Source organism: Oenanthe melanoleuca, chromosome 3, assembly GCF_029582105.1.
Source record: "Oenanthe melanoleuca isolate GR-GAL-2019-014 chromosome 3, OMel1.0, whole genome shotgun sequence".
NCBI classification, from domain to species: domain Eukaryota; kingdom Metazoa; phylum Chordata; class Aves; order Passeriformes; family Muscicapidae; genus Oenanthe; species Oenanthe melanoleuca.
This window is the reverse complement of record NC_079336.1, coordinates 37584257-37597993: the sequence shown is the minus strand read 5'-3', so window position 1 is coordinate 37597993 and position 13737 is coordinate 37584257. Positions and strand designations below refer to the sequence as shown.

Here is a 13737-nt window from a genome sequence, read left to right as displayed (position 1 = left end):
TGTAATTTGATTTTTTTTCTACATACAGTTATTTTCACTCCCATCACAATGTCTAAAATAAGACATCAGATTAGTGTTTTGAAAAATAAAAATCATAGTTACTTGGATTATTACCTCCAGAATGTTAAACTGCAGGAGACACATTTCAAACATAGTCCTTGGTCATACATTTTCATTCTGAAAGGACCCCTTAATTTGGGGGGGAAGATGTGAAGGAAGAAGAAAAAGAAGAGTGTTGCTTCCTCATAAAGTAATAAAATAAGCAAATAAGCAAAATTATTTGCTTCTCTTCACAAAGGGCCCCTCACATCAAGCACACAGCTTACATCTTTTCCCCTGCAATATTGCTCATCTCTGGTGTTTTATCATTACATTCCCTTCACATACCACTCTTCACTTTTAGATTAATCTGCCAAAATGAGATGCTAAGGATTTGCATACAGATTTGACTACACAAAAATAGATCTGGAATTAATAACAGTCTCTATATGTTTTAATTTCTTCTAGACTGGAGTACCCTTGCCTCCAGCAGTATTCTTGGCTTTGAAAGTCATCAAGCTGATTTGTCTGCTCTTAGGTTATGATGCCACATGCTGCTACACTGTCCCCTGCAATCAAAGTGCTTGCAGAGATAGATTCCATGCCTTCCCCTAACAAGTATATTTTATAGATTGGCAGTTTTGATCTCCCCTCCCCAGGGGGATAATCTGCATCTTAACAGGTTTCTATAGATACATCTGTCATTAAATATGCCATCTTATATCTGCATCAATTTTCAAACTCTAGTTCCTTCTAACTTTGAAGTGCTATAGCAAAAGTTTAAAATTTTCTGCCAAAATTCAGATTTAACAAATCTGCAATGTCCTCTTGAACTATTTTTTAAAAAATACTACAGACAGCTGGGAAAGGGCGAAAGAGCAGCAATATGTCTCTTAAAAATAAGAAAAGAAGGGGGGAAAGAGTTTAAATGGTACTAAAAATAATACATACTTTCTCAGAAAAGAAATGGGGTAATTCTGAGAGAATTTCCTAAACTTCTCTGTTGTGTTTTCTATGAGGAAAGGAGAGGACAGAGAGGCATCATAACGAGATAAGGTAGTTAAAAATACAAACTACGCTATTAAATTTGATGTCAAGCAATAACAGCTAATGTGGTAGTAACCCAACAGCTAGAGAAGAAAAAAATGCCTGTCTGGTTAAGTGACAGAAAATTTGCAGTTTGGTCAGCATTTGCTGTTTGTATAAACAGAGTGATGATTGCACCATTTTAACATGAGCAGCTTGCTTTGAGGACTCCTGTTCCTGGGAAGCAAGGAGCACCTTCAGGACAAGACTGTCTTTCTTACTTTCACAGACAGGAGCACAAAATGTTTTTACACTGCCACAATAACTGTCCCTTACTCCCTTGTAGGCTGCAAATGTTTCCTTTTAAGCCTTCCAAGACCTGTAAATTCCCAACTCACGCAACAGTGACCCCCTACACGGGGAAATTGCTCAAAGATTCCAAAATACACCTCATCCATCCCTTTCCCACACTCAACAAACATTTTGTTCCATCCCTTTCCCACACTTGATAAACATTTTGTGTTATTACAGTCCCCCAAACACCCCACTAACTGCACTGAGAAACCTCTTCAAGATACACTTCTAAAAAGAGAAGGGTAGGAGGCATTCAACATTTAACATTTTCCTAAATGTTGATTCATTTAGGATTCAACATTTTCCAAAACGACAATTTACAAACCATATTTATAACATGGCCTAGCAAGGCCCCCATATGACTTGAGAAACCTAATCCAATCCAAATCCCCCAGAAAATATCACAACTCTCTCTGCACTCCCCAAGTGCTAGGCTGTGTGCAGGAACCCGAGTTCACTGGGAGAAGTGTAAAACTACATGTTGGCAAAGAGCTCCCATGTGTGCTCCTTCCAGAAAATCCAGGGAATATATAGAAGCCCATGACATGTACCCTAAAGTGCACTGCTATTTTAAAGCAGAAATCTCTCCTCCCTTAGGTGTCTGTGTGTTAAACACAAGATGATCCTCCCTCAACATGCAAACCTGCTGCCTCCTGCTGCAGCCAGCCCAGGTGCAGTGAGGACAGCTGAGCTGGAACATCTTCTCCCAAGGTAAGGAGTCCCCTGCAAGAGGCCAACAGCAGCTCTAGCACTCTCTGGCTCCAGATGCAATCCGGCCACAAACAAGAGGGGCTCAAGCCCTAGGTTTTTTAAATTGTTAAAAATGGATGTTTACATTCAATCTAAGGAGAATCAATGATCAAACCAATAATGTCCACCACTGAAAGGTGTGAGATCATTCATTCAAATACAGTAAAAATGAAGTCTGTATATATATGGAACATACAGAGACTAAGACTGGGCCACTAAGGCAATTCTCATGCACTTGTTATCCTCCCATTCCCAGCAAATCCTGTGCCAGCCACACTGTAAAACTTGATTTGGATAGATTCTGTAAACTCCTATTATTCCAGATCTATTTTCCATAAAATAATTTTATAGGCTTTTGCTGAGAAAAAATTCTTTACTTTGCAACAGCCTATGGATAGTAAGGTCACACTCTTCATCCCAAATCACTTGCAAACTAAGAATAATTCTTCAAGATATGTTATCACCATCATTTCCTTAGTCAAAATCTCCACCATTAGGGAAAAAAACAACAATTTAAAAATTAAAATAATGAATCTTGAAGTTTGAAAAAAAAAAAAAGTAAATCTCCTATACTAAGTACAAAGCAACTGTACAGGGATGGCTTGTTTACCCCCTTTCCCCATAAAAAGCTGAGTTTTTATGTGCATGTCAAGATGGTATTTTAGCTGACATACTTAAGGTCAGACAACTCAGGTCTCTGCAAAACACCAGTGTAACACTTTGTTTTAAACAAGACTTTTCATGTGCTAATCTCTGGAGCACCTAAGGCAAGGGGAAGTGTCATTATCCCAAGATGCAGGTGCAGGAATGGCCCAGAGCTGGAATGCCTGGCAGAGGTTCCCTGCCCCTCGATGTCCCCAGGGGCACCAGACCTATACCAGTGGAGGAAGGTTAATGTGGATAGCAAAGGAGGTCTCCAGGTTTGCATGTGCACTCCACAGAGGATGCTGGGAAAGGGGCAGAGTTCAAGTCCTCGCTCTTATGGAAAATACTTCCCCGCTTTTATAGACAGTGATTGTTAGTCATGTTGAACTCCAAAGTGTTTAGTGTACTTTGTTTATATTTCACTGAAGTACTTCACTTTTCAAGCACTGTGGCATGCAATCCATTTGTGAAATTGGTCATGGCATCAGATGTTAACTGAGGCCTGGAAGAATCACCTTTCTATAAAATTTCCAAACCATCTGCCCAATGCAATGTCAGTACAGAGAACTTATTTGTTGTGGTTTAACCCCAGTCAGCAACTCAGCCTCACACAGCCACTTATTCACTCCCACAGCATGGAATGGGGGAAAGAACTGGAAAAGTAAAACTGAGAAAATCTGTGGGTTGGGATAAAGAGAGTTTAACAGGTAAGGCAAAAGCCACGTATAAAAGCAAAGCAAAACATGGAATTAATTCACTGCTTCCTATGAGGGATTCATCAAGCAAAATGGTGATTTGGGAAGTAAAATGTCAGCACTATGAACATCCCCATTTCCTCCTTCTTCCTCCAGCTTTACATGCTGAGGATGAACCACATCATCTGGAATATCCCTTCAGTCAGCAGGAGTCAGCTGTCCTGGCTCTATCCCCTCCCAAACCCTTGCCCATCCCCAGCCTCCTGACTGGTGGGGTGGGATGAGAAGTAAAAAACACCTTCACTCTGTAGAAACACTGCTCAGCAATACAAAAACATCCCTGTGTTAACAGGGCTGTTTCCAGCACAAATCCAAAACATTGCCCAGACTAGCTGCTGTGAGGAAAATTAATTCTATCCCAGTCAAAACCAGCACATTATTTTAATAAATTCTCATGTTTTGTTCTTCTTTAAAGAAGAAAATAAAAACAGGAATGTGGGGGGAAAACAATAAATAGTGACAAAAATATAAAAATATGGAGCACAGAAAACTCAAGGGCTGAACCCACTTGTGCTGAGCAGAGGGACTGACTTGGTCCAATGTGCAAAAGGCTCCCTCTTTTAATCTGCTTCTGTCAGGTTAAAAACCCCAAAGAGGTGGCAGCAGCTTAGGAGTCCCTCTGTCACCTCAACACCAGCCACTCACCTCCTGCTGCCAGTGCGTAAAGTCATACAACGGTTTGTTTTGTCCATTTTCTCTTCCTGCTGCCTCTGCCATGATTTTATTATCTATTATTTTTGGAGCCTTGTCATATTTGTCCCAAAGGACAAATTACAGTTACAAAGCAAAGCCGAAAATGAATCCAAATAATAGAAATCCCTGAAGTCTAGTTAGCTTTTGATCAGCAAAGCCTTTAAGAGGGCATGGGGCTGTAGCAGAGGCACTGAGTAAGTAAATGGTCAGCGTGCAGATCTCTACAAATAGAAGGGCTAGAAACTTGTATTATCACTATTTAATTTATTCCCTCACTAAAATACTGGGCACATTTCCATGGTTCCCTTGCCAGCTGGTAGTAGCAGACTGACTTTGAGAGCTCTTTGCTGATGACCTGTATTTCCCAGAAAAAGCAGCAGGGATACAGTTCAGAAACATTTCTAACTCAGACTAATTTTTTAATTACCTAATTTTAGGCCACATACTTCAAAATTAGGTTCCCTCCTGCATTACTAATTACTTTTATGCTAACATCTTATATTCAGATGAACAGTGGATTTTCCAGCAGTGACTAAGATACAATAAAACATCTCTCTGTACTATTCCCCTGCCCCTGAATGTACATGTACCACAAGCTACATTCTGGTCCTAAGCAATTAATTAATAATAGAGAGCTAGCTACAGTTATTACATCTCCATCCACTTTTCTTTTTAAACCAGCTCTATTCAGTACACAACCAGGTTTCAGTGTGAGAGTAAAAAATTCAGATCTATCTTTACTGAAGTGTAGTAAGTACACTCTCATTCTTCATAATAACCTGTCATAATTGAGCAACTCAAAACTTCTAAGCATTTTCTTAGAACCTATCAAAATAGAACTGAAAAGCTGAAAGTGTCTACCTTATTCCACTGTTGGTAGCATTTTCAAATATAAATGGAACAATACGGATAAAGTATTTTTTTGTTGTTTTGCCCAGTTTTAAAGAATTTGTCCAGTAGGCTTCCACTTACCTCTTCCACAGATTCTACAGCTCTGTTAGAGGCATATCCTTGAACACAATATCACATTGCATCATTTTCTGAACACAAGTGGAATTTAAAACACACAGGTATGCATGCATTTCACCTACATAACTAAGCACATGAATTAATCCTTAGGATAATTTCTCCTTTCCTAGCAATTCTGGATAGATTAAATTTAATCTTCAACCAGCCCCATGTTTGACTTAAAAATTGCTATCAAATACTTTCTTGAGTTTTATCTGTTTTGTTTTGTTGTTTGGGGTCTTTTTTTCATGAAATTAATACAGAAGTTATTACTTTTTTCATTTACTGGAGGAAAGACCCGGATGGATTTTTAGTGCACATTCAATGATATTATGTGAGATTGCTTAACATCATTTTTTAAAAGGTCCTATTCTTCATAAATACTGACAAATGTAAGCCACAAAACAGGAAAAAAAGCCAGCAATCAAGACAAAGCAGTAGCAACATCCATGTATTTGATGTGCCCACGCAGACACACATCCTTCTCCACTAATAAAATAGGAAAAATAGTGAATAAACAGGATAATGCTCTGAATACACCCAGTTGGTAGCCTAATGCAGAAATCCTGTTCCTGTACTGTATCTGGGTCTCACCTCAGGATTCACACAGCACCAACTCTATAAGACTCCTTAAATGATGGTCACTATAGAAAATGGCCTGAAGTGCCTGCCAGGGATCTTGGTGATTTTCTGTGTTCTGTCCCACTTTTAATTCCAAAGCCATCATTCATGTCTTTAGTGCGTATGTATTAAAATAGATACCTGCTAATTCCCCTGCCAGTGCTTGGGAATCCATTCCCATGAGGCACTTAATCCATAGGGACAGAAAGGTACATCTGCTAGGCTAAACAACACATTTTGAGAAGCTCAGCAAAGGCCTGAGAAGCTAACTTAATCTTCCATTCATATTCCATCTCTTCACCAGAGGCATTCCAGACCATATTAAAATCCCCAGAGGGTATCTACGGTGAAGATTCCAATCACTGAACATTTACCTCAAGGGCTGGCCCCACTTACTCATTAGCTTCCTCAATAAATATTATAACTATATAACCTTCCATGGCACACTTCTTAGTAAAGGAGGAATATTTTTCTTCAAATCCTCTGTAGAGAGCATTGGTCATATCCCAGAATAACTAATCCCTACTGCAAAAACTGAGGAAATGAAGTCCTCCCACCCCATCAATGGAAAATAACAACTAAAGACTCAGTTGCAAACGATACATTGTTTTAGGTCTATACATTCATCTATCAGTGCCATAAAGCTGTGATTACATCCAGACAGCCTTGTGCACTTGTTGTGGACAGAGCTATGGATGATTTTTAAAAACAGTCATCCTGGTGTGTTGCAACAGCCTGAAGAGCAAGTGGGAGCAAATCATGTATCCACCTTCAAGCCCTGGAATAACAAAAACTAACAAGCACTTAATTTTCCATTTCATCATCAGGAATAAGTGACTTGTAGAATTATAGAATATTCTGAGTTGGAAGGGACCCATAAGGATTATCGAAGTCCAGTTGAAGCCCTGCACAGGTTCAGGAACGACACCATGTGCCTGAAAGTGCTGGCAAATGCTTTTCAAGCTCTGTCAGCCTGGTGTTATGGCCACCTCCCTGGGGAGCCTGTTCCAGTGCCCAATCAACCTGTAGGTGAAGAACCTTTTCCTCATATCCAACCTAAACTTCCCCTGACACAACTTCAGGCCATTCCCTCGGGTCCTGTCACTGTTAAAAGCACCAGATTGTATTACAGAAACAATGTCTTTTTTTGTTTGTTTTCAGGAAGCACACAGAATTTATCATTGGGAATTTGTCCAAAAGCGCATTATCATTCCAGTTCACTGTGATTTATGAATGGCAACTGGAGATAGCACATATGATATCAGCAGCTCTGAAACATCGAGTGTAATGTATACATTACGCTCCTATACTTCTAATGAGGCCTCAGTTCTCTGTCCTCTCCAAAGAGAAAAGTTATCATGACATATAAACCAAAGATTTATTACTTTAATTCAAGCCAGTATTTTGGTATTTTGTTAGTACCTCAAACTGTGTGAAACGTTTTCTACCTGATATCCAAAGAAGACCGTCCACCACATATCCCGCATGGCAGGAGAGCGACCGGTCAAAGGACTGTACAAAGGTCCACTTGTTCTTCTTGGGGCAGTAGCGTTCAACCGTGGGCAGCACCTGCCGCAGTTCGTTCCTGCCCCCCACGGCATAGAGGAACTCGTCCACGGCTCCCAGCACGAAGTGCTCCCGGCAGTTCTTCATGGGAGCGATCTCCGCCCAGGAGTTGCTGCGGGGGTCGTATCGACAGACGGTCCTCACGGCGCACGTGCGCCCCGTGGAGTGCTCCACCTCTCCACCGGCCACAAAGAGAAAGTCTCCCATGACAGCCACGCAGTGGTGGCTCCTGCCCACCGGCATAGGCGCCAGCTCGCTCCAGTTCGCGATCCCCGCGATGTGAACGTTCTCCTGGTCCACTGGATTGAAGTACCGCAATTCCTTCACCTTGCAGACCTCTCGTTTCTTCCCACCGATGATATACAGGGTGTCTGACTGGAAGCGAGGCTTTGTCCTTGCAGTTTGCCAGACCGGCTGTGCATAGACGCTCTGGTGGTAAGCCAGGGCCTCGTTAATGAGCGCCGTGGCAGTTTCACTGGCTTGGACAAGAGGATGGCTAAGAGCTACAGTGTGCAGGGTGTCCACATCCATAAGGCCAAAGCGGACGTACTGGAGAAGTTCATCCAGGTACTGGTAGCGGCAGTTGTGCTCCAACCACCGCACAGCCAGCTAAAAGTGGAGGGGAGGGAAGGGAAAAACATGATACACGTTATTTGCATACAATTCTGTCAAAATGTGTTCTATTGAAACTCGCTTGCATTCCAAGAGCAGATATATACTTGCCTCAGTCATGGTATCTATACATCTAAAAAGCAGCTGTGAAAGCCTATTAGTCCACATAAAAAGATACAGTGTATGTACAAAAGCATTGTATTGCACCAGCTCCTCAAAACAGTTTCCACAGCATTATCAGCTGCTATGCAATACTCTCGTTGTGCAATCTGTTAGTGTTGCTGGAGACCATACTATCCCTGAAACAAGGTGCTGGAAAAATAATATAAACACTGGTGCTATGGGATCACTGGATACCACAGGTAGACTAGAAAGAAGACTAGTGTCAGAAGACTACAAAGAAAAGCCTTTTCTGCCCTCCATATTTAATCCTATTTATGACAAAGCATTGAAGAACTAGAACACATTACACATACTGAACTCTTCAATACTTTTTTTTCTCCTTGATTTATTTTATTTATAAAGTGGAGAAAGGTGCAAGGGGACAAAAAATAGTCAGGAGAGAGAAGCACAGAAGAGGTTCTGCTAGTTTGGAGCAGACAGAAAGCAACAATTCAGCAATTGCAGCTAGTATCAACAGTCAAAATTTAACATATCATTCAAATCACATAAAGCTTATTGAATCCAACTGGTCCTAAAAAGAGGTTAGGAATGACCTAAACCATTTCAAGAATGGTTGTGTAAATTATTCTTGAAAACATTCAGCAATGAAGATACCAAACCTTCCTCAGGAAAACCATTCCCATACTCTGATATCCTCTCAGACAGATTTTCCTCTTACATGTGCAGAAGCTTTGAACACTTAAACTCATCGCTCCATTTTCCACCTTTGGGTTTATATTCCAGAGCAACCCTTGAAAATTATTAATCCATATAGAATGAAAAGAATTTTGTTACCTTCTTTTTCTTCTCCACCTCAGATGCATTTTAATATTGGTGTGAGTTTCCTCTTCAGTGAACAAAAAATGTATTTCAATGCATCTTAGGTCATATTTTCTAAATCTCAGTTGCTTGGCTCACAGTTTTCTGTTATTGAAATCTTTAATGCTTGATGCCCAAAACTGGACATAATCTTCCTCTTAAGGCTGAAGTAGCAGTGAAAGGTTGGAAGAATCTCTTTGATTGCAACAATATATGCATTCTTGCTTGTACATCACTGTGCAAGACTGTCAGTGCACTATGATGTTGCTGATCCATACTTAAGCTTATGACTGAGTACTATTATCACCTTTTTCTTTTTGGTTGGTTTTTTTGGTTTGTTTAGTGTTTATTTTTTGCAGAACTTCCACAGAGTATCAGGCTTTCTCTGTCATTACCAAACTCTCTACTATTACTTTATGCCACTGCTCCAGTCAAGATCATTCTCAATCCAAATTGTATTTCCAAAAGTGCTATAAACCATTTCACCTTCTGATTTTCTGAGAACATAAATCCCTTATTATTCTTTCATCCAAGTCACTATCAAAGACATTGACTAATTCTGGATAAGGACTAACTACTTGATACTTCAAATCATTTTACACAGAACTCGTGGAGTGAGTGTTTCTAATAAGCTAAGCAATAAAAAAATTTTCAGCTAAATCTTATGGCCCTGTACTGCTGTTGGGAATGTCACATAAAGGAGCTGAAAATAAAGGCTGCTCTTATTCATGGCTTTCATATATGATGTATTAAATTTATTACTTTTTCTGTATTCTGTCAGAGAGGGAAGATGAAAAACCAAAACCATCTTCTTTTTAAGATTAATTTGAAATACTTTTTCCTCACTGTGAACCCCTGTGAAACAAAGAATCAATGAAGGGCATCAAAAATGCAAGAGTAGTTTAGTCAGTTAAATGCTGTATCCAGTTTCAAAGACATGCATTTGATACTTTGACTTGCTAGTAAAAAAAAGGCAGTAATTAAATGCATTTGAAAATGTTTTTGGACTTGAAATCGTTGAGCTTTATAGTCAGGTGTTCTAAGTCCACCAAACCCATGTGTCAGGTGTGTCCTACTGAGCTGTATCAGGCAACTTCCTATTCCGTGTCTTTAGCCATGCGAATGATTCCTGAAAGGCACTTAACTCTCATTATTCAGGCACTTGAAATTGAGGGGAAATTCAGGCTATCTTCAGCATATATCAACCCAATGATATGTGGGTGACTATACTGAGACAAAAGAATTTACAAAAACTGAATTCTTATCTGTCAGCACTTGCATCTAACAGACTGTTGCTTTTGGAACTGTAAGTTCATGCCTTTGCTCACATCTAAAATGCCATCACAGAGGTATCACTTGGGCTGCAATGACAGACATTAAAGACTTTGTAAAAGACAGGCACTAATGTAAACCAGGACTGGTAACCACAAGTCTTTCAGAGGAAGTTTAATATTAATACCTTATTAATATCTTAGAACTTCATCCATCTGCTTTCCTTTACTGTCCTGCCTTTGGTCCCCCAATAAATACTATATAAACACACGAGCAACACCACATACATTCATAACTTCAAATAAATGGTACCTGCATTCATTTCTGGATATGGGATGTGTGATGATCTGCACAAACGGCATGGACATCTCCATTAGAATGCATTGTCTCTACTGTAGGAAGTTTGGCATATGCAATTTGGTTCATACTGAGCTAGATCTCTACTGAGAATAGTCCTGGAGTTGTAAAAAAATGTTCCTCTGAAACCAGTAATACTTAACTTTTCCCTAAACCACTACAGCAATGGTTGCAAAGTGATACAAAGATTCTGTTGGCACTCATAAGATGAACAATTCTGAGTCTTGAACCCAAACCTTCTCTATTCATTGCACACTATTTTATCCCTACTCGTCTATCCTGCATCATTTTTTATGCAAACCTTTGAACCTCTCCAAATTAAGTTTATTGCAACCTGCTTGGGATTCTCTACGTGCTGCACCTCAAGGTATCTTTGCCTTAAGCTACTTCCACCTTTCTCCTCTGACAAGCAGCTGCAGCAGCAATGGGAAGGGCAATGTGAATCCCAGCCTGTCTCTTGTGTAGGTTGCTACTGGCTCTTACCAGGCTCCAAATCTGAGGTTAGTTTTCAGTAGAAAACTCCATTTTATTGTATGAGTTTAGAAAACAGGGCTAAGAACCCTGCACACCACCTGGATGCTCTGTAGGCATTTGCCAGAATGCAGAGAAGCTGCACTGAGTTTTAGGGAAGCAACAGAGGTCTGTGAATCAAAATGTGTTTAGAAGCTCCAGTCCAGATCACCTCATGCTACTGTTTGAACACAATCTGACTACAGTGCCCTGTGTGACACACACCTAATCTGTGACACTCCAAGGCAGAAAAAAGGCCTTAAGAGCTAAAAGCTATATTGTTTTTATTGCCTTGTCTTGCTATTTGTGAAAAAAAAATACTGTTTTAAAATTTATTTTGGGTCACTACCTAAAAATAAGTGCTAGGAATTTCACCTACAAATGTAGGTATCTATATCTATATTTAGAGAATAGAGGACAAACTCCTAAATGGTGACACAAGGCTGTGGAACAGGTTGTCTGGTTTCAGGAACACTCACCAACTGTACCTTAGACTTCTACACTGGTTTTGCAGCACATTGTTACCATGTTCTGTAGCAGAACATGATGCCTTACACTGTGAAGGCATGGATGAAAATTGGGTGTGGGGAAACAGTCTAGCAGCTACTGGAGCACTGAAAAAGTTCAAAGGAAAGAAAACTGAATTCCCACACAAGTCTTTTCACTTGTAGTAGTAGTAGTCCCTGGTGGACTGTAACACAGCTCTAACTTTCCTTCAGTGCAAAGGAGGCAAATAAAACTCTCTTCAACGTATGGCAGACACAAACTTCCATCTACAAGACCAGCACACATCTGTATATTTATCAATACAATTTCTAACACCTTTACTCAGGTTTTGTTTAATCTAGACCCAAAAACCTGGTGCTTACATAAAACTCCTGAATTCACCCCATGTATACACTGATTTTAGTGCCTATGTTTTCACCTCTCTGGCAGAAACAATTAGCAACTATAATCACTATTGGCAAAATAAACTCAAAGCCATTATAGACTTTATGATGCTGCAAGAAAAGACATACTGGCTTCTTTAAGGAAATACCAATAGTACTTGAAATTACAACTGTGTTTAAAATGCTAACAAACAAGCAAGCAAAAAAAAAAAAAAAAGACCATCCACAATTTTGAGGTGGAAAATATTTGTATCAGTGCTAAATAATTTACAAAAGCAAGGAAAGACTCCTACCCCTACTGCCATATAGGCAAATTCTGTTTAAACTGCTAGAAGCTTCTTTTCTATTAATTTTAATGTATGACTGTATGAGTAAAGGAAGCTACAGCCTAGTGCCTATATCAACTTTAATAAATAATATATTTTGCCATATTCATCTTGTAAACTAAGTAAATGACAAAAGTAGACCCTCAGAAGGACAGGATTTTCAAACCAGAATTATTCTTTTATTCTAATGCCTTAAGCCAAAGGATTTTTCTAAAAGGTTGCATTATGTGATTTAGCAATGGAGTGCATTCTTAAAACAGCAGAAAATAGATGGAAAAATATGTTGTGGCACAGTTGGAGCATGCATCAAAGTACATCTGCATGTTGGATAGCAAGTTCATTGCTTTTCCAACACCTGCTTCTGCTTCCAGCACAGTGCTTGAAACAGTCCAAGTCACACAGGCTTGGAGCACAGTCCTTCCCTCCCTGCTGTTAATGTGTATACACCACACACATCCCACAGCCAGAGAGGCCACAGAGGCAGAGGAGGTTAAAGCTGAACCAGGAATTTCACTCCTGTTGAAGATAATGCTGCAAGAAGTAGCTGCCTGGTCCTTTGGGCTGCCAGCTATCCCAGGGAGCAAGAGAGCCCATCACACCTGTGCCTTGCCTCTTCAGCATCCCCCTGCAGTCCTTCTCAGGCCACTCTGCTGGGAAACGTACCAGACTGCCACTTGACACTACACCAAGCTTTCTAATCAGAAAAGCCAAGCTACTTCATGAGTGCAAAAAGCTTGACATGCTCATATTTATTAGACTCGTGTTCACTTAGATCACAAAGTCAACATTATGAAAAGTTTCTGTTGACAGAATACCAAGAAAGAAAAAAACTTTTCTAAGCCTGAGCTCTGAGAGAGGCAGGGGCCACAGGAACTCTATTCAAGTCATCTTGGCCTGCTCTTTAGTTGATGAATTCAGATCTGTAGCCCAATGGACTGTGAACATGCTACTTTATATCATCCAAGGTCTAGCAAATGAAATGAAGTCAAAAAGTGACAGCAGTGGAAAAAAATGAGGGGGTTGGAGTGTTGTTTTCTTGTGGCCTATTTTAGCAACAACAAATAGAAGAAAACAAATTTTTAAGGTTTTAAAGCAATTAATTCACACTGTCTTATTAAAACAAATGGAAATCTTAATTATAATAACCTAGTGAACATTCTCATTTGAAGAGAAAGCAAAATTGTAAATATGGAAACAAAAGTGGAAAGATGTATTTTCCTGGACTGAGATCAGATATGTGCAACACAAATGACCAGTTTGTGTGTGACAATCTGACAATGATATTAAATCAGGGGAGGAGAAGGAACTACAAATCTCACCAGAATTGTTCTT

At 39.8% G+C, this 13737-nt stretch overlaps 1 protein-coding gene across 1 annotated transcript in view; it reads right to left on the bottom strand.

The window, feature by feature from the left end:
* Positions 1–13737, bottom strand: part of KLHL32 (kelch like family member 32) — a 120472-nt gene that overhangs the window by 9884 nt on the left and 96851 nt on the right. The window contains exon 7 of the mRNA XM_056487855.1: positions 7340–8066. Coding sequence (XP_056343830.1) covers positions 7340–8066 — 727 coding nt within the window. The remainder of the gene's footprint in view (positions 1–7339; positions 8067–13737) is intronic.